General features: G+C 32.0%; 2 protein-coding genes and 1 non-coding gene across 3 annotated transcripts; all 3 read left to right on the plus strand.

Annotated features, from left to right (window-relative positions):
* The first annotated feature begins 6,345 nt into the window (after nucleotides 1-6,345).
* Nucleotides 6,346-8,747, plus strand: LOC132617591 (S-type anion channel SLAH1-like). Its single transcript, XM_060332631.1, has 2 exons — nucleotides 6,346-7,255; nucleotides 8,268-8,747. Exons 1-2 carry the CDS (start codon nucleotides 6,407-6,409, stop codon nucleotides 8,532-8,534), a joined length of 1,116 nt encoding a protein of 371 aa, XP_060188614.1. The 5' UTR covers nucleotides 6,346-6,406; the 3' UTR covers nucleotides 8,535-8,747.
* Nucleotides 8,748-14,627: 5,880 nt separating this feature from the next.
* LOC132620522 (U2 spliceosomal RNA) lies at nucleotides 14,628-14,816 on the plus strand. Its single transcript, XR_009574972.1, has one exon. It is a non-coding gene; the product is annotated as a U2 spliceosomal RNA (small nuclear RNA).
* Nucleotides 14,817-18,473: 3,657 nt separating this feature from the next.
* On the plus strand, nucleotides 18,474-21,619 carry LOC132620185 (uncharacterized). Its single transcript, XM_060334878.1, has 9 exons — nucleotides 18,474-18,911; nucleotides 18,994-19,095; nucleotides 19,166-19,298; nucleotides 19,552-19,607; nucleotides 19,835-19,951; nucleotides 20,052-20,412; nucleotides 20,515-20,656; nucleotides 20,739-20,871; nucleotides 20,954-21,619. The coding sequence occupies exons 1-9, from the start codon at nucleotides 18,474-18,476 to the stop codon at nucleotides 21,617-21,619; spliced, it is 2,148 nt and encodes a 715-aa protein (XP_060190861.1).
* Nucleotides 21,620-24,387: the final 2,768 nt, after the last annotated feature.

Consider the following 24,387-nt stretch of genomic DNA (forward strand, 5'->3'; position numbering starts at 1 on the left):
CTCAATTCCATTATCTGATCTAAAAGTTTTAACTATTTTGTCAAACTGAGTTTTTACATATACTAGAAACTGCCGAATAGCCACACATATATTAAATTTGAGCTTAAATAGGAAAATCCAAGTCATTCTAGAGAAATCATCGACAAGAGTTAAGAAGTACTTGTTTCCATCATATGTAGCAGTCTTGTATGGACCCCAAACATCCATATGAATCAATTCAAAACATGCAGAAGTCTTTATACTACTATTAGGAAAAGATTGTGTAGTCATTTTTGCACAAGGGCAAACAGTACATTCTTGAATAGTTTGAGAAATTTTATCTAATGAAACATTTAGCATTTTATTCAGAACTCTAGAAGACACATGGACAAATCTTCTATGCCACAACTTCACATTAGCAGTAGACTCTAAATCCTCAGCTTTGTCAATTGCTGTAGTTAATGCTACTCTTCTGTTGTATCTAAATGCCTAATTGACCAATATGAATAATCCATTTTCCTCTTTACCAATCTTCTTCACCTGTCCATTCCAAAGATCCTGAAATAGACAGAAGCCAGGAAAGAAATTGACTGAGCAGCCTAAACACCTAGTTACTTTTGAAACTGACATTAGATTAAACTTAAACTGAGGTCTGTGAAATACATTACTTACTGTACTTCTATCTAATATATTAATTGAACCAGTATGAGTAACTGAAGTTGTGTCTCCATTTGGTAAGTACACTTCTTTTGATTTGTTAGGTTGAGTAATAAACTGTTTATTTAACAGATTCAAGTCTGACACCATATGGTTAGTTGCACCTGTGTCAATTATCCATTCTTCCCAACTTTTAGAGGCTAATAAAGCAATACTTAAAAAACATAAAGGATTCTTACCTGATGCTGATGCAGCAGAGAAAGTTGCATCAGTGTTGAGTTTCATAGCTCTAAACCATATTGAGAATTTCTCAATCCCAGTCAGTTGAAAAGGTAAAATCTGAATTCCACTTACATCTTGTGGATTCAAGAATAAGGGGTGATTATAATCAATTCCAGCCCCCCGAACTGGTTCAATCTATCGAATCCAGTATTTGTGAGGGCCCATAAATTAGGTCTAGTAGATTCCTAGTATCCACAAGAGCCTATATGGTTTTGATCTAGTGGATTACTTGGTATCCACAAGGGTCAATGGTTAGGACTAATAGGTCTAGTGGTCCTAACCCATGAGGACCCATGGTTGATTATCTGATGTGGTTTGACTTGTACCTATTTGCTACTTGTCTTAGCTGCTTTATTATTTTGTATCAGATATGTACATACTCTATTATTGTTTCATGCATTATTTTGAAAGACTTACTCTGAAGGGTAAGACAACGAGCGGATCAATGAACTCACTGGGTACGTATAAACTCACCAAATTCATTCCCTACTCTCTGCAAATTCATCTAGCTACTGGTGTTGTGGGTTTTGTTGATCTTGTTCAAGACGTGTGAAGATTTCAATAGAGGATCCATCCGCAGTTGGTTCGTGGATCAGCTTCTATCACATGATGTGCAGTTTCTTTTCTTTTCACATTATGTGTTTCATACTGCGTATTTGGTCTAATCTTAGATGCTCCTTGACAAATGCATTTTGGGTTTGGGTTATCTTGTCAGATATTGTATTTATTTTTATAATTTTTTTTGTTGTTGTTTTGAGACTTTTCTTCATCTAGAATCATGGGACTATTTGAGACAACTATGATATTTTTCATTGGGTTATCGTTGATCGTTCACAGTAACTTGTTGGATTTTTGGATTGTGATGGACAGGGGCGGAGCCAGTAAGCCCCTTCGGTGAAAAATTACACCGTATATCCAAGCTGAATTTTTTTTTATGTATATTTAGTAGATATTGAACCCCCTTGACTTTTTCATTTTTTCTATTTCATTATATTTTTGAACCCCCTTATTTAAAATCCTGGTGACAGAAGGCCCCTAAGGGAACTGTTCCCGATCATTCTCCCGGACAACATGCGGCAACTTGCCCTCTCCACGGAAAGCTCGAGACAACAAACATGTTTAGGATTGAAACCCCCTCGCCCAACCGACTTCCCTTCATCATACTGTTCCACCGACAAGAGACCCTTCTCCTTGGAGATTTGATGTTGTTTTGAGTACGAATGCGTACGATGTGTTGCACATATTTACATATATTTTGATAATAATTTATTTACATTTTTACCGCCCTTTGATCGTAATTCATGTCGAATATGACCTAACTTAACTTGGTTATTGAATGTTATTTTTTATTGGTACATTCAATTGGAGAACTACATATTATAATCGATTCTTATTTTTATTTTTTTTAAGTTCTTAATAAGCTTTTTAGGTATGTTTATAACCTAGAACCATGTAATGCAAAGCTAGCAGGAACATGCAACGTCTTAGGTGTCTTCAAAATCAAACAATTATGCTTTGGTTGAATTCATGCATGTATATATAATACTTGTTTAATTTTGTTTTGCCATGACGTCTATGCCATATCTTTCTTCTAGTACACCACCTTTTAAATTTGAGTATCAATTTAAAAATATTTTCTGCCTAATTCAATTTGGGTTGTTAAAAAGGATATCGTTGTGGCTGAGAAGCATAAGCAATATTTTGACACAATTAAAGAAGACCACAAAAATGGGGGTTAAAGCTAAGACATTAAACTATGTAACAACACTCTTTCTGAGTTTATAGTACTTACGTTTTAATTCTTCTATTAATGCTAAAAATTAGTCCAAGTATGAGGTTGAAAACCTTTTTGTATGAGGAAGTGAATAAATTTACTCAAGTTAAAAAAACAAATTATGGAATAAAGTCATTTTATTTTGTTTTGCATCAATATAGTCACTCGATGCAACTTGTGTGTTATATTTTAGAAAAAATACTATTGCCGGATAATGAATTACAGACTCCGCTGAAAATCTTTACTGACATTTGAAATTCTAATTCATATTCCACGTGAAACCCAACTAGTAGCACAAAATTTACTGAAAACATTAACTAAGGATCATTTTCTATCTCATCAAAATTAGAAAGTGCTTTACCAATAGAGAAGCTACTAATCGAAGAATCGCAACTTAAAACACAGTGTTGTATTTGAAAACGTAACTGTGTTAATCAGAAAATCACAACTGAAAACACAGTGTTGTATTTGAAAACGTAATTAAGTTTTTCCCTTTCTCTATTTAACAATGATATAAAAAGATAGAAACAATACGTACGGGTGGACAATCAATTTACTGAAAAAGTAATTAAGTGTTCAATCTTCTTACATCATTATCAAATAGAGAAAGAGAGAAAACCTAATTCGTTTTCAAATACAACATTGTGTTTTGAGTTATTTTCTGATTAGTAGTTTCCCCGGTGGACAAGCACTTTCTAGTTTTGACTAATTGGGTCCTACATGAAATATAAATTAGAATTTAAAATGGCAATAAGGTTTTTTAACAAATTTAATTCATAATCAGGTAATAATAATTTTTTAACATATAACACACAAGCTAAATGATTTTACTGATACAAAACAAGTAAAATTAGTTTGCTTTAATTTCCTTAACCTGAGTGACCATGCATTTGAGAAATTTACTCCTGAGTAAGTATTGAGAAATTTACTCCTGAGCAAGTATAAAGGACTGAAGTTAAAAGATCTTTTTTCTTTACCTTCTTTTGAGGTTCGTTTTGCTTTTCTTTATTTTTTCCCTTTTGTTTGTGGGACGTAGGTGTGGGGTTATAATTATTTTATTTGAGTGACTTAATTTTATTTAGTATGATGATGATATATTTTTTTAATCAAAATTTTGGGCTTTTATTAATTAGCCAGTGAAAAGTAAAACAAAATCCTCTGTTCAAAACAAAGACAAAAAAAGTATGATGATGAGTTTAAATTAAAAAAAAAAAAAAGTGGGAATCTATATAGTTGATCCCAATTTGTTTCTCAATGAGGTGTAATTGTTGTTGCTAGACCACCAAAGGATGTGGTGCATTGGATGAGGTGCTCCTCTCTTAATCAGAGATCTCGGGTTCGAGCCCTAGATATGAAAAAATCATTGGTAGGGTGCGCTTCCCCGAATAGGTCATACGCGGCGCGAATCCGAATTTAGTAGGGCTTCAATGCGGATACCGGGCACGGAATGAGAAACCAAAAAAAAAAATAGTTGTTGTTACTATACTGATTTAATAGGGAGTATTATATTGTCGATGCACAAGAACCTAACAATTATATTTTGTTAGGATTATTATTTTCGTCATTTTATTTTATGTGTTTTAGTTTGATTAGACATGAAATTTAAGAATATAAAAATTGTTATTGAATCTTATGATATTAAACTAAAAATATGTATAACATATGAAAAATATGCTTTGAATCTTGTAGTCTTAATTTTACATTATTCTATAAGGATGTGTCCCTGAGATAAAATAAAGGTATTGAAATAAAAAACTTACTAAATATTAAAATCTAAGTGGTCGTTTGGTTTGAGGTATAAAATGGGTTATGCCAGTACTAATTTTTATACCACGTTTGGTATAAGGTATAGATTTATCCCGGGATTATTTTATACCTTGTACCAAACGTGGTATAAAAATTAGTGCTGGAATAACTCAACTTATACCTTCTTAACCCACTTATACTGGGATTATTTTATACCATCTTTCAGATGGTATAAAATAATACCAACTGATGAGATAAATTAGTCCCGGGATTGTAATCCCGGGACTATTTTGACTAGCAACCAAACGACCACTGAGAGAAATAAGAGAAATAATAAAGAAAAAGTTGTTATCATAAAACCTTCATAAACAAAGAAAGAAAGAAATTAAGAGAGGAAAGAGAAGTTATGACATGGAATATAAAATAAAATAAAATAAAAACTTTGGGCATAAAGTTACGGCGGAGCCCCGATTAGAAGGTAAAGCAACAATTTGTTCCAGTATATCAACTATGAATATAGTGCAAACATGAGGCACACCACCCAATTCAGCCTTTTTAACTACCTATACCTAGTTATTCGTTCAAGAAATAGGATCAACTATTTATCATCTCTAATAATGAAACATACTCCACGCCTAGTTAGGATTACATTGTTGCTGTAAGAAATTATCCACACTGAATATTACATCAAACTAATAAATACATAACATATGTCTCTCAACTTTTATATATGCACCTTAATTATCATTAACCATAACACACACAAAAACACATTTAATCACCTATAAAATTGTTTGTTTGATGAAGAATTAAGTGTAATGATGTAAAAATTATTTGTTTGATGAAGCACACGCTGTAAGAGTTAGCGGTTATACAACTGCCGATAATGGTCATTGAGAACCGTGGTTGCGGTTAGTGATGGTTATTATTGGTGGAGGTGGTTGCAGGCAATGTTGATTGCATAGTGTTGGTAGATGGTGGTGGCTGGCGCGAAAGTGGTTTTTTATTGGTTGTTGACGATGAAGGCTGGTGGCGCAGCTAATTGGTGGTTATGAATGGCAGTGGATGTAGTTACAGCTGACGATGTAGGTGAAGGTAGAAGTGGTTAATCGGTCGTGGAGGTGGTTGGTGATGGTATGTTGTGGTTAGGTGGTGGTCATTGGTGATGGCAATTGGTGATCGGTATACGTGGTTGTGGAGGTGATTAGCTTTGGTGGTTGGCATGCACTGTGATGGTTGGCAGTGGTAATATACTTATGCATTGGAAGTTGATGATGGTAGTTGTGTGGCCGTAACTAATAAATTAATTAGAAAAAGTTGCTTTCACATAAATCATTAAAAGAGTAACGTTTTACTGTTTTTCATACTCCATCTAAGATGTGAATGATTCATACCTATTAAGCGCAAATAAGTGATTATAAAGAAAACAATAAATATACTTAAAGGACCAAAATATTAATGGTTCAGATTCAGAGCTCTATTTAGAAGCAATGGAGCTTTAACCACGGAGTATTTAACAAAGTTTGTTACAATTGTAATAGAGTAGTTTTATGCATCAACTATGTAAAAAGAAATTACACAATTTTTGTCACTTAAAAGGAAACTACAGTAATTCTCAATAAAATCTATAATAGATAGTCTTAAAGAAGAGGAAGCAATCTTCTATGATAAGTCAAAGTACACTGATAATGTAAGAAACATTTTACACTATTATATAGTATATATAATTACATCTTTATAATAAAAAAATGCATGGTACAGCTAGTGACCTAACAAAGGATGTTTACTTTATATCCCACGAATGATCATGACTGATCCCACACTACATCTTGCTTTACTAATTTTACTAATCTTGGATTATATGAGTGTGAACTTTTAATCTTCAAGTCACCTATATATACCCCTAAATACCATAAATGTAGACCATATTCTCCTACATTCAATTTGTATTTTTATAAAACCATTTCAATGGGGGAAGAAGCTTTTGAGTCGACAATCAAGGTCACAATAAGTGATGAGAAAATTCACTCTAAAGATGTTGCCAAGAAATCAATATCTTCTACTTCCCTATTGACTAAACTTCATGCAGGCTATTTCAGAATTACCCTCTCTCTAGGTGGTCAAGCTTTGTTATGGAAAATTCTAACTGAACATTTGGTCAAATCACAAACATTTAAACACAAATATCACTCACTGCCTTCAACTACTTTCCTTCTACTATGGTGGATTTCAATTTGTACCCTTATTATCCTCTCTTTTCTCTACATTTTAAGGTGCATTTTTCACTTCCAATTAGTGAAATCAGAGTTCTTGCACCCTGTTGGTGTCAATTATCTCTTTGCACCATGGATTTCTTGGCTTCTATTACTCCAATCAGTGCCATTCACAATCCCAAATCTCGATTTTTGCCAATTCTTATGGTGGATTTTCGTTGTCCCGGTTGTGATTCTTGATGTGAAAATTTATGGACAATGGTTCACTACTGAGAGGAAGTTCTTGTCAATGGTTGCAAATCCAACAAGTCAACTTTCTGTTTTGGGAAATTTGGTTGGTGCTTGGATAGCTAGCCAAATGGAGTGGAAGGAAAGTGCAATTTGCATATATACACTTGGATTAGCACACTATTTAGTTGTGTTTATCACGCTTTATCAGCGATTATCGGGTAGTAATCACCTTCCTGCCATGCTTAGACCTTCATTTTTCTTGTTTGTGGCTGCACCTAGCATGGCTAGCTTAGCATGGGCTTCTATTTCTGGGGATTTTGATATGCCATGCAGAATGCTCTTTTTTCTTTCACTATTTCTCTTCATCTCTTTGGTAAGTCTATTTATCTTCTTGCTTCTTCTTCTTTTTTTCTTTTTAATTAGCTTCAATATATATATATATATATATATATATATATATATATATATATATATATATATATATATATATTATAATTAGGGACATATCTAGTAGTCTTAATCCCACTATATATACATATCTAGTAGTCTTAATCCCATTATATATAGTCTTGTACATACTACTTTCCTCTGTCTCAATGTAGCGATCACTTTCCTTTTTAGCATGCCTCGGGGAAAAGGATATTATTTTATATTTACAAATAGTTTTACCTATATTGAGATGATTTATAGTCATACAAATATTTATGGCTTGTTTTAGACTACTAATTTCAAAAGTCTTTCTTTCTTAAACTTCGTGTCCAATCAAAGTGCATCACATAAATTGAGTCGTGGGGAGTAATACTTACTCCTTTGTTCCTTTTTACTTGTGTAATATATAATGACTTGTCACTCCTCTTAAAAAGTTATTTAGTAATGGTTTGTTTGACTACCATATTATTTATGCCCGGAAATATAAATTTGACTACCAGTACCTTTTGAAGTTAATTAATGATACGGATAATATTGAAGGAAAATAATAAATCTCTCTTGATTTGTTAAAATGGAAAAGTAAAATAATAGTATAAGAGACTAGTAAAAGAAACAAATGGAGTAATACTCCATTCCAGTTTATTTGAATCGATTTGATTAGGCACGGAGGCTAAGAAAAAAATAAAGACTTTTGAATCTCGTGATCTTAAAAGTATCATAAATTTGTGTGGCTATAAAGTTTTTAAAACTCCCGATGCTAAACATGCCTTAATAGTTGTGCGACTAAACAAGCTTTTCAGTAAGTGTAAAACAAACAGTTTATTATAGTGATTTATTCTTTTTATTATTAATTTCAAAAGCCTTCTTGTGATGTAGTCATTTTTTCACTTCTTTTAAAAATATCTTGTGTACTCCACTGCTCACGCTTATCTATCTAATAAGTTGTTGTGATATAGGTTTGTAGGCCAGCAATATTCAAGAAATCAATGAGGAAATTCAATGTTGCATGGTGGGCTTATTCATTTCCCCTCACATTCCTAGCCTTGGCCTCTGCACAATATGCACATCAAGTGAAAGGCCATGTTGCTTCTGGGCTAATGCTTCTTCTCTCTGCCCTCTCTGTTCTTGTTTTTGTTGGCTTGACTGTGTCCACAGCACTCAATCTTGACATGCTTTTGCATGATCATGATAGATATTTAAACTTCACTAAGAGCACTAACTAGTATATGTGTTGCTCAGATTCTTCAAAAATGTTAATGGGCAGGTGTCGGATCCTCCAAAGTAGTGTATTTTTGAAGGATTTGAGACGGATGCGGCGACTTTTTTTGAAAGTTCAAGCAGTAGCTTACTACTCTATTTCAAGAAATGATTATGAGAAAGCCTAGTGCAAATATTACTAAGATTCCTCATTTGGTTTATATATTTTTCTTTTGTTACTCCCTCTCTGTTTTATTTTTATATGTCTTAGTTTGACTAGATACAGAATTTAAGAAAATAAAGAAGACTTTTGAATCTTGTAATTTAAACTAAATTCGTATAAGTATTAAAATATCCTTTTAATCTCATGGTCTTAAACATGCTATGTATAGAATTGAAAAAAATACTAAAAATATAGAAAGTGATATTCTTTTTTAAACACACTAAAAAAAAGTACACATAAATTAAAACATGTATTTTATTCTAGAGTTGGTGGACTTTGAAAACATTGAATTGCAAGAGATTGGTGTTCTAGGGTCTTTGCTTGATATTTTTAGGCTAATTTGGACAAGTTTTACAACCAAAAAGAACTATTCAATCTGTTGCGAGATGTTTAAGATGTAAATAAAGACTTTTCGTATTTGTGTTGCAATAAATTTTTTAAAATTTATGACGCCATAATATTGTGTGGTTGTAAAAATCTATCATTAAGTGTAAAACAAAAAGTGTAACATTAAGTACTTACAAGCATAGAAGCGTGTCAATTTTTTCGGAACAAAGTAATAGTAAGACATAAACTATAACAGATTGAGTAAAAAATAGTGAGCTAATTGTACAAATTTTCTACCCAGTCAATATATGAAATGCACAATCAGAAAGGAAATTGTGAGACATAATTAAGTAAATAAAAGTGTTTTTTTATGACAATTTAAGCTTTTAAATAAAATGAATCACATGTAGAATATCAAAGCAATCGGAGGTCTTTAATTCGGGTCTGGCTAACACTACTACTAGTAACTATATCTGCGCATCGCGCGGTTATATAATAAAACTTGTCTTACTTAGATTATGTGTAACAAATATGTATTTTATATGCATTTTTTTTAATGAAACTTTTACTTGGAAGAATACTAAAATTGATGTTGCAATAAACCTAAATTAATTCTTCTCTGAAAAGAATAGAGCCTCTAAAAATGAAGATAGTATTTACAAATTTTTTCGTAATTTCAATGTTAACATTTTCTCTTTTTGGTTCTTTACTAAATGATTTTGGTGGGGACAGAGTTTGTAAAACAAAAAAAATAAAAAAAATCTTGCATCAACATTAAAACTGTGTATGTTCTTAGAAGGTGCAAGAATAAAAATATAAGAAAGTGAAAATTATCCACATCACAAATTCTCTAACCATTTTAAAAATCTCTAAATGATTGGATATTCAAATGTCTATAAAACTTAATGAGTTTATTGTACGTGTATCTGAAATAACAAATCAAAGCGAAAATAATTATTTATTTGTTTCTCCTAATTAAAACTTACTAAAAATTTTCAAGAATGGTATATACTCCTCAATAAGTTATATGATTTTCCACAAATAACTCTAGAGTTACAACAATCAACAATGTTAAATATATTTTAAAAAATAAAAGGGCATGAAGAGAATATGTATATTTCTTTCTTTTTCTTCACGCAATAAATGTTTCGAAATATATAAAACCAATAACATACATAAAAATTATAAATACTATACTTATCAAAAGAAGAAAGAACTACAAATATATAATGGTAGTTTGGTAAAAGACAAAAAATGACAAAGGTGATTCTAAGTTAACTGCAAATGTTATATATTCATACTTTGTAGGCAAAAATCATTCTTGAAGTATGCGATGAGATAGTTCTTTCATAATAAATTAAAGATTTCGAATTTGAACCTTAAAAAAAATGAATAAATCCCTAAAAGAAGCTAAATGGAAAAATATAACACCATAAAAAGTATTTAGAAAAAAGCTTCAAGCCAAAAAACTCTTAAAATAAGCCATCCCAAACACCCTTTTATTAAGATGACCATAAATTTTTTGGCAGTTTGCCCTATGCACTTTGCAATTGATGAGGAAGACAGAAAGAGCGGAATAGTGAATTTGTACCTTTGCAACTTACAATTTCACCTGCCTCAATAGGGTTTTAATCTCATTGAAGATCCTCCCTTCTTTCATTATTTCTGCCTAATATATATATATATATATATATATATATATGCAATACTTCAAGGAAATACAATTAAAAAGAAACTAATGAACCGCGTCCCCGAAAATGATTTTCTTGTCTTTTTCGACAGTTCTCAAATCAGTCTAGTATAATGTATACCTAACAAAGGAGAATATGAAAATAAATGAACTATATAAAGGATACACTGATAGGAAGTTGAAAAGAGCCAACCCATCGATATAAACAACTACGCATTACAATATTATCAACATATACTAAACAATTATAGGAGAAAAGGAAAAAAGAAAGATACGATAATCCATAGAATAACGTAAAGAACATGAAGAGGTATAAAAAGATATTGAAATACATTTTCGGGACCTTATCAAGCTGGAAAAAATACTTACAAACAAACATTGTAATCGGATTCAAATCACAATCAATGACGATAAACAAAAACAGAAAAGCAAAAACACATTTTAGTTGATATCAAATTAACCTGTCATGGTTAGTAAAGCGAGTTAATTCAATGTATAATATGCTAGAACTTATTTGAGAATCAACTCCAAAATCGATATCATATATATTATTTTATTGAAAAATATACATATGAGGATTATGACATAGAAAACGAACCTGAACATGATTACTGATGTGAATTGTGGTTGTTGCATCCTTTCACTCATTTATGTGAAGATAGAAATGAGAGAGGCCAATTTTACAAAGTTAATTTTTTAAAAAATTAGCCAAAGTATAAGCAATAATTTTGTTATTCTCCAGACCATTTGAACATATTACATGAATAAATTATTTAACAACCATTATTAGACATCAAAAGAAAAACAAAAACCTCCTAGAAAATACACAAAATCTCAAGATTGTGCACGTTAAAATTCAAACAACAATGAACTGAAAATTACCTCTGCAGAAAGAAAAGAGAGGGACATTCTTAGTTTTGTTGATTGTGAACTGAAAATTACCTCAACGTTTTATGTAATTTTATTTTAGTGCATAATTGATCAGTAATTGCAAAATTAATAGTAGCAGTGACTATCACTAATTGCAAAAGTAAGAGCAGTGACTTTTGGACTTTGTAAACTGAAAAAAAAAAAGTAATTAATAGAATGTAATTAATTAAGAAATGAATTTCCTATTTTTAATATATCATATAAATAGGAAAAATGTTAAAAAAAATAAGAAAAAAAATAAATATAAATGATGGTCATAAGAAGGTGTCACATCACTTTATTTATGTCTAACTTTATAATAAATATAGATATAGATTTCTATATACTTCCACTTGTCCACAAATGTTAACTCTCAATTGTACAACACTTCTTTAAAAAGGAAAAAGTCGTACAACGTCCGTAAAGTATGCTTCCTAGTATAGTGCAAGTATTATGTGGCAATCAGTAGCTTCTAGTTCTTCCCCTTCTTCTTCTAGATAAAACTTTTGAGTATGGTGTCAAATGCATGGGCTAAACTAAATTTGAAAGGATTAAAATATCTGAGTTAATAAAGAATGCGTCATTAATTTATTTAAAGATTACTTAAGTTGACATTAATTGGATCATGGTCTAAATAATTGTTCATAGTCTTACCCTCAATTCTTACTAAATTTTAATTTCTTTATTTGCTTTTTTATAATTTACTTTTTTGTTTTGTACGGCTGGATATAACATATCAAATAAAAAAATATTAGAAACTTTTTGACAAGGTTTTCAATTAATTAATTTGGACTATATATTTAGTCAAATCAATCTAATTTTTAGATGAGCTTAATTAGGTGAATAAAATGGTCCAAACTTAGACGGATTAAGCAAGCATATTGTTTTGAGAAAATTAAACATTTTGATTGCTCGCCAAAAATAATTAGAATTGCAAGTCACATAAAAAAATTATACACTAGTTATGTTTAAAAATATGATATATAGATCAATATACAACAATATACATATACATATATATATATATATATATATATATATATATATATATATATATATATATATATATATATATATATTCGACTATATTAATTTAAGATTCCTATTCATTATGGGCTAAATCTCCCCAACTTTTGAGCATGAAAAGACACTAATCCACCATGGACTCCACCATGCCAAGTGTAAAAGAAAAGTGTTTTTTTTCTTTTCATAATGTATGATCCACCATGGGCTCAAAAATAACCTTTTCTTTTTCACTTTAGTAAAACCTTACGACCAAACTTCTGTATACAGTATATCATATAGTTAATGGAATACAGGCATAAACAGAGGAAGCAAATAGCCAGGATCAACTTGCATGTAATATAGACAACACATAATCAAGATATTAATCAAATATAAAATTGATATTTATCTCTTGAAGCGTAAATGCAACCTCGAATCTAGCCTTCAAGCACGAGGAAAAACCATCCATGAGTTCATCCTCCAGTTCCACGGTCTTCTACTGTGTAACCCGAATAATATCAGAATCTATGAAATTCGTGTGGGTGAATTTCTATGGAAAAAGTGTTGAAACTTGTAAAACCCTTGGCCTCCTTATGGAATGAGACCCCTATTTTATAATTACAGGTTTTAGGGTTTTCACCCTTTTTCAAAGCCTGATGGGTCTTTATTTTCCACCAAGAAATAATATTTCATTTAATTCTTTATTATTCGGGCACAGCAGGGACCACAGAATTTAATTAACGAGGCTTCCTATTATGGAATTAATTCGAAATAACTGAATTAATCCTACCATAATAAATTACGAATTATTCCACTAAAAAATCGTAACTGCACTCCTCAGTTCAATTTCCAAATCTTTCATTAAATCTTATTTAACTCCCCATGTTAAGATTACATATACCAATCAATTAAATTAAATTATTGACAATATAATTCATTGACTAATTGAATCCTTTATATTTCCGCTCAACTTATATCATGTAACGGATACAAAATCGACCTACAGGGTTTTCACATGAGACTTATAAGCATGCATAAAGGGGTATCATCAATCTCAAAGTCGAGACATGGATTCTATCAACTAATTATTATTTCACAAATGTATTTTGTCATTATCCAATTTACCAGGAATACATAGATTTGCAATTGAGTCGTACCTTTTAATAAATCAAAATAATGAACAAATCACATTGAACATAATAATTATATCAAGATTAAGAGTATAAGTACATTTAATGAACTAGAGAATTTGTTTTATATATTCAGTACAAAAACACTTATCTCTACTTGGTCCGTTCAATAAATACAAAATGTACTAGCACAAGAAGACGGAACTATACCATTCCCATAATGAAGATAAATTATATTAATCTTGTGCTACAATCATACCGATGGCTTTGTCCAAATTCCATCTTAGATTGTGAATATAAACTTTATACTTATAAGAACCGATGATTTAATCTTTCGTGTATAACCTAAACTTTATACACTAAATCATCTATTATATAAGTAAAGGACACACATAGTAGTACATGATCATTATTAAAAATTGAATAAATAATTGTTCTATAATAAATACTATATCCAAACACATGATTAATAGTATATATATCCCAACAATAGTCTGAGCAATCTTTATCTTGGTTGGTTCATTTTATTTACTAGAACTAGAACTTCATTTTGAAATGAGACAATGGTCAAAAATATACATGAATCATCGCTTTTTCGTGAGTTTCAAACTCCAACTATCAGTTGTTTCATTTTCCTACATGAATTATCACCATCTATATATTCACACCTCAACTATCAGCTGTTCTCTTTTCCTATCTGAAAACTAACCCTGTCAGGTAGGAAAAGGGAACAGCTGATAGTTGAGGTGTGTTTTAATACATAGATAGTGATAGTTCGGGTAGAAAAAGGGAACATCTACTTGTAAAAAGTGATAGTTCATATGTGTTTTTGACAATTAACTATTTTGTAATCAATAACATTGGGCATCTGTTCTTATCAGTTTAATATCTGATATATGGGTCATCGGCTCACACGATATTAACTCAATTTTTTAAGGGGGAGAGTCCATTAAGGTAGCTTGCTACTTGGGCTCTCACATGTCGCCCATGCGTAGCACTATTGCACGGGCCTTGCGCACTTCACCTTTATACCAAAAATAAAAAATAAAAAATAACTTTGGGCATCGTTCGATGGACTGCAGCGCGCAATAGTCGCTTTGAGGACCCGTACTTAAAGAATAATCAAAGTTCATAATTTAAAAAAAAAAAATTAACCGTTTTAAAATCAATTTCAAATTCGGTCAAAATGTTTAGACATGCATGTCTATAGTTAGTGTAGACACGTGATTTTTGACCCTCCCTGGGGCGTCTCACCTTCTAGTATCTAAATTTTCCTTTAAATATGATCTGGACATTTTATTTGGTTTTATTTTATTTAGTAGGTCTTATTTGAATATTCGAAAATCACAAAAATAGAGTCACAGTTTAGGATATATGTTTAGTTTCATTTTTTTTTAATTTTTAATTTTTAGTTTTTAATAGTACAAAAAGAAAGAAAATGTCCGAAAATATGTTATCTATTTTTAGTTTAATTTCCAAGTCAAAAGTTTTAATAAATAAATATAGAATAAGTACATATTTTAATCTTGCTATTTTCAATTTAGTAGTAGTATATTTTATATTCTCACTTGTTAATTATATGTCATTTTCACCACTCAATTTTGATATCGCATCTACACACACATATCACATGCACCCTTTTATGTATTTTTTCTTAAAATAACAACAAAACAATAAAAAACCAAAAATGCCTTTTTCCATTTAAAAGAAAAAAGAGAAGAAGAGAAAACCCATCTGCACCCACTTTTCAAGGTCCATTATCAAAGTCTTTTTCATGTACCTATGCACAATATATATATAAGGGATTTCTACATGGTGTAGATAACATTAGGCCTTATTTATATCTAGTAGCTATACTTTAAATTAATTACGTTCCATAACTAAAAGGTGTATATCAATTACTGTACATAACTAAAACATTTAAACACGGTTAAAATTAAAAACCAACCGCAACATAAGGCTTGTATTCATATTTTTCCCCTGATCAACCCATTTTCTCTCTCATTGTCTTTCAATCTCTTCCGATTTTTTCTCCATTATATCTATACACGATCCTCCACCGATTCCATTACCTAAATTCTTGCTGCGCATTTCTAGGTAAGTTATTTAGAAGTTTTTTAGAAGTTTTTGTGTTTATTTTGTTAAATATATTCTTCCAATTTTTTGATTTTACGCCATTGTTAGGGCTTCTACTGCATTTTGCTTTGATTTTTTGGTGTAATGGTGGACAAAAGCACTCCATGCAGAGTTACTAGAGGCATACCCAATTATCTGCACCATTATGATGATGGTCCATCTTTTAATTTGTGTATCACTCAAAATGATGAAGAAATTGCAGGCTATGTTGCTAGAATGGATGCTGAGAGTAGTATTAAGAGGCGCCATGACCCGGTAAGTGTGGAAACAATGGGAGTTGAAGGTTCAAAATCTACCAAACGAAAAGATGTCGTTGATTCATCGATATCTGAAGCATCCCTACCAAGTATTGAAAAGCGGAGAAAAGTTATCGATGGTTCTTCAGTTAGTAAGGGAAAAAAATGTTGTTGAAGATGTTCCTTCAAAAGCAGGGGAGGTACTGTATTTAGTTCATATTTATGAATACAATGTTTATTTGTTATTAGTTTTTAATTTTGATGCACTTTGTGATTGCGCATTTTAGTGTTGAATACAATATATATTGTGTATATATTCTATATTTAATCTGTATATCAGTCTACTTGTGAATTCGTTTTTGTAGAATTGAATACAATTTTTCATTTGTCTTGGCAAGTATTGAATACAATTTGTAGAATTGAATACATTGTAGAATTGAATACTATGTATACACAAAATGCAATGTATACATAACTATTGTTCAGTAGATACATTATTTCTTTGGATACAATTTGATGCACTTTGTGATTGCACATTTTAGTGTTGAATACAATATATATTGTGTATATATTCTATATTTAATCTGTATATCAGTCTACTTGTGAATACATTTTTGTAGAATTGAATACAATTTGTCATTTATCTTGGTAAGTACTGAATACAATTTGTAGAATTGAATACATTGTAGAATTGAATACTATGTATACACAAAATGCAATGTATACATAACTACTATCCAGTAGATACATTGTTTCTTTGGATACAATTAGAATGAATTTGTATTTTGTTCACTGTAGTATAGTTAAATAGATACATTATTTTTCTTTCTGGATACAATTAGAATAATTTTTTTGTTGCCTGTAGTGTATTTAAATTTGTCATTGCTGCATACTGAGTTTTTGACTGTTGTTGAACTGAATAATGCAAAGTTTTTTCTGAAAGATCCTCCTACTCATTCGGTGCACATGAGTTGTTACACCAATGTTGAAGTATTTAAAGATCTCAAGGACAAACTAACTGATAAGCAGTATAAAATATTTGGGGAAACTTGCTTTGGTGTATTCACCCGAATGCAACACTGTGATTTCAAGCACAAATGTTGAGGTGCTGCATGGTGAGAGAACTTATTGGAAGTACTCCTGATGCTTTTTTGATGGATATAAATGGTAATGAATTGCGGTTTTCTATTAGAGAATTTGCAATAATAACTGGTTTGAAGTGTGTTGGTGATGAAGATGCTTTTAAAGTTAACCGCAAGGATAAAACAGGATTTTGGAGACATATTTTGGTGGTTCTAAGAAAATGCCCTCAAAGGCAGATTTGATTGAATGCTTCACAGATAAAAATTGGAGCCTCAATGATGCTGATGCCATTAAGATTGATGTCCTCTATTTCATTCATAGATATATCTTGTCCAATGAGAAGAATGCAGTAAAAATACCAAGGCTACACTTTGATTTGGTAGAGTCTGGAAGATACGTGGATTACCCATGGGGTAAGAAAGCATTCAATGAGTTGATTAAAAGTATGACTCACAAGATGACTTCTGAGAAAAAGTTTTATAGGCTCCATGGAATGTCACTTGCTATGCAAGTTTGGCTTTATGAGTGTTGTTCATTTGGTGACACCACTCTTACAGTCAAGACGGGCAACAACATTCCCAGAATGCTGAATTGGACGACCATTGAAAGTCAACCAAGCTTTAAGGAACTGATGGACGGCATGTTTAAAGAAGATAACACCCCGGTAAAATGTTGTACTCAACATTGTTATATAAGTTCCCTTCATGTATTTAAATTTTTACTGTTTCTTTATTTTATATTTTGACAAATGTATTATATTTTCTTGTTATAATCATAAATATGGAACTACTGTTTTTGACTTTTATTTTTGATACATTGCAGTCAAAGACACAGTGTATCAACTTTATACTTCATTGTAGTCTATGTTGTATTTTTTTGATGTATTCATAAATCTGCAATACAATTCTTGGATACAATGTCATTTTGACTATAGTATATACTTGATACACTGTTTCTGATATTATTTTGATACAATTGACTTGGAGCAATAATCAAACCGGTCAACAATGCAGTCAAAGACACAGTGTATCAACTTTATATTTCACTATAGTCTACGTTGCTTTTCTTGTTGTATTCATAAATCTGCAGTACAATTCTTGTATACACTGGCATTTTGACTGTAGCATATAATTCATACACTGTATACTTGACATTCTTGTATACTTGACAAATTTTTAAAAACTACTTATATTTTGTATTTTGATACAAGTTCTGACAGTATTAAAATGGTGATTAGGAAATGCGTAGTCCTGACGGTCGATGAGCTTGCTTGTCTTCAATTGCCTCCACTTGTCAATGGTGTACCAGAAAGTACCACTGCCCCCGTCCTTGATGATGATGATTTTGCTTCTACAACACCCCATAACGACACACATCAAAAGGGAGTTGTTCAATCAAAATCTCCACCGTCTAAGAAACGTAGGCAGATGTCTGTTGGGACTTCGTCATCAAAGAAAGCAGATCTGCAACCTGAAACAATTCCAATTTCCAACATTTCTCCCCGTAGGAAAACGCCTATTGTACAAACAAGAAAGTCGGCTTCTCCAATTGGGAATGAACAAGTGCATGTAAATACCCCATCTGTCCAGTTCCCGACATCTACCAAACAAGACGAGGTGTGTCTCATGATGCAAGAAATTGATGAATTTAAAAAGTCAGTGAGTGTAATTTATAGCTTTTAGTTGAAGGATGAGTTCAAGGAGTTAATGTGTCTCTCCTATATTTGATTTTCTTTAATATTTTTAGGTAAAGGATGAGTTCAATGATTTGCACAAATTGATCAATGACAACTTGACAACGATTCTTCAAGCTATTGAAGCAATTAAAGGGAATAAGGATTCTGAAAAGGTAAAATAAAAACAATTTGAATATTTTCAACTGAAATAATCTTTACATATATGATCTTTTTTTCTTTAAGGGTGCTGCCAGAGAATCTACATTTCAGCAACATGATAATGGAATACACAATAAATCACCGATACAAAATAGGAGTTATACGACTCATTTTCCAACAGAGGTATCTGATGAGTTGCCTGTATCAGTCTATTGCTGTATCCAAAATACTTGACTGTATCTTTTTCTATATTAAAAATACTTGACTATATCCAAAATACTTGACTGTATCCAAACATGTATGCATGTTTTCAATTATATTTAGACTTTCATTTTTATGATACAGTTAAGTGATTGTATTCATATTTTAACAGATTGTATTCATAAACATAACATTGTATTCATATTTAAACTTATCTTTATACTTTCATTTTTATGATACAGTTAAGTGATTGTATTCATATTTAACAGACTGTATTCATAAATATAACACCTTATATTTTACTGAAACAGCCTCCCTACCTAAGGTGGGGGTAAGGTCTGCGTACACTCTACCCTCCCCAGACCCCACGTTGTGGGATTCACATGGTATGTTGTTGTTATTGTTGTTGTATTTTACTGAAACAGTTTAAACGACTGTATTCATATCTCAGTCCAGTATACAAATACTTGAAAGTCTTATATACACATATGAGCAGGATGTGTAATGCATGCTCATTACTAAATTTATTGATTTTTTTCCTTTCCATTTTAGGGCCTAGTGGGAGATGTTGGTGTAAACGAGGTTAATTCTACTAGTGATACATTAAGGGATTCAACACAGGAAATTCAGGGACCAAGTGACATTTTGGGAGATTATGTCGAACCAGAGGTACTACATTTAATAGTTTATTCAACTCTTCGTTGAAATTTTGTTATATGATAAATACATTTCAGATTATGATTAAAGTTTGTCATCTCTTTGTTTATAGCCGTTTGGATCACAAATCCCTATCAAGACAGCTGATGTTATCGTTGTTACTCCTGCTGCCATACCTATCAACGAAGGAAGCAACATGTTAGTTCATGATAATATTGTGCAAGGTGTATCTTCTTCTTCATTTTGTGCCGGTACAGATCATTCTAATCAAGTGACGCCGCACAATGTCGTTGTTGAGTTTGAGGGTATTCATGTTGGTAAGGAACAGGAACATGTGCCTCAGTATGAGCTGACGGATGAATTCCTTCCAACACAGAATACTATAACAAAAATTGTCATGACTTTGCGTAAAGAGAGGCGTCCTGGCCCTTTGCAAATGTCTCCTTACATGACAAATTTTGGGTCAGCTTCAGGTAAGCATTATGACGTATTTTTTTATTTTTTACATTGTATTCCACTCTGCTTGTAGTTAATGTGATTAAAGATTGTATTCAACTCTGTTCGTATTCAAACAGGTAGTTCAGTTAAGTTGACAGAGATATTTGACAAAAAACACCCATTTGATAATAATTGCATCATAGGGCGACATGATGCCAAGCTGTTCGGTGAATTCTCAAAATGGGTAAAAGAGGGGCTGCTTGTGTGGCATGATAGCAGGTAAGTTGATCTATCATATGTACTTGCTGTATAGACATAGTTTCAATAATGTTTTGATATATATTTTGTGTGTATTTTATAGAAAGAACAAAGAGGACCACTACAAAAAGGGTAAAGCAAAACTGCCAACATCCATGGACTGTGGTATTAAGAAAATCAGCGACAAAAATTGGTTCTATCTTTTATCAATGGAGGGTCAGATGTGGAATGACGAGGTGTGATTTACCTTCTTTTTTCACATACATTATATTGCTTTGTGATTTAAATATTAAATGTTTTTGTTCGTTTTCATTGCAGCATCTTGATGTCATGTTTTACTACTTCCGGAAAAAAGCCAAATATGATACAAATAGCACATACAAGTTTACCACTGTAGACTGTGTTTTCAATACCAAAATTGATGTTATTCACAAAGGCTATCTTGACCCGGATGGTGCTATAAGTGTTGGGAAACAAGAAGATGTTTTATGTGAATACGTTAAAGGCCACCGGTTGCATTGCATTGTCCCGTGGCATTTGGTTGACTATGTATTCATCCCAGTCAACATTAAAGAAAAAAACCATTGGCTTTTGGCAGTCCTTTCATTCCTTGACAGACGTCTATATATGTATGATTCGTACCGAGCGGCTGGTCATGATGCAACTGTTAGATCTCAAATAGACAAACTCGCCAATCTATTGCCCTTGTATTTACTTTTAACAGACTTCTACCAGTCCAAGCAGGGAGTTGATTGGAATTATCACCCTGCGTATAAAGACAAAGCACCGGCTGACAAATTTGACGTCATGTTTGTTGACAATTTGCCACAACAGAGGCCTGGAAGCATGTATGTCAATTTTTGGATTTTTAAAACTGACATATATGAGGATAATACATCATTTAAATATAGTTTTTGTTTCTTTGTTTCTTTGTTTCGTGCAAGGATTGTGGAATGTATGTTGCTGCATATGCGGAGTATTTGAGTTAGGGAGAAGGTATTCCACATGGAGACCTTGATGCAGAATTACTTCGTACGAGATATGGTGCTCTTTTGTGGGATTACACTAAAAGGAAGATGGAAGCAAATGCCGAAAGCAATAATGAGGCACCTCCGAAGCTAGTTAGACCAAAGATAGATTTTGATCAAGTTGAAAAAATCATAGTTAATTAGTTTGTAGTGGTGTGGTTCAAAATCAGATTATGATGTTTTTAGGGAAAATATTATCTTTCTGTTTTTGTAAGGAGTTTTGCTGTCAAAATGGCAGTTGTTAGTATGAATTCACAATATATAGTTTATTTTTTTGATGAATACAATTAAGTGTTCTTACATTGTTGAGTTAATCATTATGGGATGCCATTATTTTACATTTGTCGATTTAATCATTGGCCATTTGTTGTATGTAGAGATGTTAAAATAATATATTCAAAGATAATACAGAGCTGTATTTAGAATTGTTACAGATGGAATTAGTTTCTGACTTGTAAAACAGATATATCTGTTGAATACCTAATATACAGTTATAAAATTTAATGAATACAAAACAGTTTTTTTACATTGTTGAGTTATTCACTTATGGGATGCCATCATTTACAGTTTTGTCAACATTTGGCCATTGTTGTATCCAGATATTTGAATGTATACAGAATTAACTTTCTTCAACATGAATACGCAGCTGTATTCAGAAATATAACACTAATTTATACATAATTAAAACATAACTGTATATCAGCCAGCAATGCATACAGTTAATCTCTATCTGTTATTACTTGTCTCTAAATTCTAAATTTGATGAACTGAACATGATGCAATTGGTTTCTGATTTTGGAAACAGACACATACATAGAATACAAAGTATACCGGTCACGTATACATCCACTATAATACAGCGAAAATATTGCAAGTTATTCATAGAGAATTCCTTTATTTTCAATCATCCAATATCAACAAAAAGGAACAGAATCATTCATCAAAAACCAGCTAATTAAAACAACAAATGTCATGACGCTTTAAAGTCGACGTGGTTCAATACAGAAACCAGAAAAACTGAACAAATTACTAAGCAAACAACAACTACTTTCTTTTAGGCTCATTCCTGCAAGAGCGCCTATTGTGTCCTGCATGTCCACATCTACTGCACGAGTTTGTACGTGTATTTGAAAACCATTCAGATAAAGACTTATCACACTTCTTTTTTGGCCTTCTAGGCGGTCTCTTGTACCTCGGTGGCAACACTACTTCTTCTGAATGTATACAGGCACATTCCACTCACTCTGATCCGGTAACGGATAAATTGGGACATCATAAGCCTTCATCACATTTTCTAGTTTGTACAAGTTTGAGCAATAGCTGTTGACAGTGGGATTTTTCATCTTAAGAACAGCCCAAGCATGGGGGCAGGGAATCTCATCGACTTGGAACATTTTGCAACTACAAGTTTTCTTTTCAATACACACAATGAAACTCCTCCCTTCATCAATCACGGTGTGTAAGTATTCTGTTGATGGAATTACCTATGCAACAATATACAAACAGATTCACATCAAGTTTTTATTACAAACATAATACGCCATATCAATATATAATTTTTTTGTAAGAAATATACTTATGTATAAGAATCGTAAAGATGAAATATAAGCTATGAAAAAAATACGTATACAGATGCACGAAAACAAACCTTCATGCGAGTAGATTTATTCTCATTAACGGTCAGCAATTCTTGAAATTTATTCCCAAGCGTCGTGAATGTATACGAACCATTTTGTCGGTTTGTGAAATTCCATCGTCCATACATCAACCTAACTTCCTCCAGAAAATCATATATTGGTAATTCTCTAGTAGATACGAGTGCTGCATTAATGGACTCAGCAATATTTGATGTTAATGTCCATGCTCGGTTAATTGGACAATAAAGCCTAGCCCACTTTGCCCTTCCCACTGAATCCAATTACTCCTTCACCCGAATGTCCTCTTTCTCAACTTTTCCCATTAGCATATCAAAGTCATTCTGTGTGTATGCTTTTGCCATTTTATAGTATACACCACTCAACACTTCATGACTCTTCCTACAGTTATTATATACATTTTTCCAAAGATGCCATATGCATGCTAAATGCGGAATAGTAGGATAAATTCTAGCAACAGCCTTGATGATGCTTTCATGTCTATCAGATACAATACACATGTTATCCCTTACCCCATATGCTTCCTTGAACCGTTGAAAGAACCATGACCAAGACTTATCATTCTCAGAATCGATCACGCCATATGCCAGAGGCAGTATATTACCTACAAATTCAATTGAGAAAAGCAAAAGGTTACTGATTTTTACTCCACTGTATTCATTGTATGCAAAAAACAGTACATTTGTATACGAATTACCTGCACCATCCAAAGTGCTCGCTGAAACAAAGGTGCCATTGTATTCTTGTTTTAGGTGGCTCCCATCTACAACCACTATTAGTCGACAATAGTCGAACCCTTTTATAAAGGCATACAATGCTACAAACAGATATAAGAACTCATTTTCAGGCGATTTTTGCATTCTTATATGAGAACCTGGATACGTTTTATCCAAGATGTATACATATCCAGGTAACTTCTTGTAAGAATCTACTGGTTGTCCCCTCAACTCGATCATAGCCTTTTATTTAGCACGATAAGCCTTCATGTAATTCACATCCACACCAATTTTATTTTTCACATCATCTACTATATCCTTTGGCGTATACTTTCTCTTGTGATTTGTTAACT

The sequence above is a fragment of the Lycium barbarum genome, chromosome 11 (genome assembly GCF_019175385.1).
Source record: "Lycium barbarum isolate Lr01 chromosome 11, ASM1917538v2, whole genome shotgun sequence".
In the NCBI taxonomy this organism is placed as follows: Eukaryota; Viridiplantae; Streptophyta; class Magnoliopsida; order Solanales; family Solanaceae; genus Lycium; species Lycium barbarum.

What these genes read in the sequence shown, in the direction of transcription:
- LOC132617591 (XM_060332631.1), top strand. Translation starts at nt 6,407, where the DNA reads ATGGGGGAAGAAGCTTTTGAGTCGACAATCAAGGTCACAATAAGTGAT. An exon ending in TATTTCTCTTCATCTCTTTG is followed by an intron (nt 7,256 to 8,267) that starts GTAAGTCTATTT and finishes GTTGTGATATAG; the next exon opens with GTTTGTAGGCCAGCAATATT.
- LOC132620185 (XM_060334878.1), top strand. Translation starts at nt 18,474, where the DNA reads ATGGTGATTAGGAAATGCGTAGTCCTGACGGTCGATGAGCTTGCTTGT. An exon ending in AATTTAAAAAGTCAGTGAGT is followed by an intron (nt 18,912 to 18,993) that starts GTAATTTATAGC and finishes TAATATTTTTAG; the next exon opens with GTAAAGGATGAGTTCAATGA. An exon ending in GTCAGATGTGGAATGACGAG is followed by an intron (nt 20,872 to 20,953) that starts GTGTGATTTACC and finishes TTTTCATTGCAG; the next exon opens with CATCTTGATGTCATGTTTTA.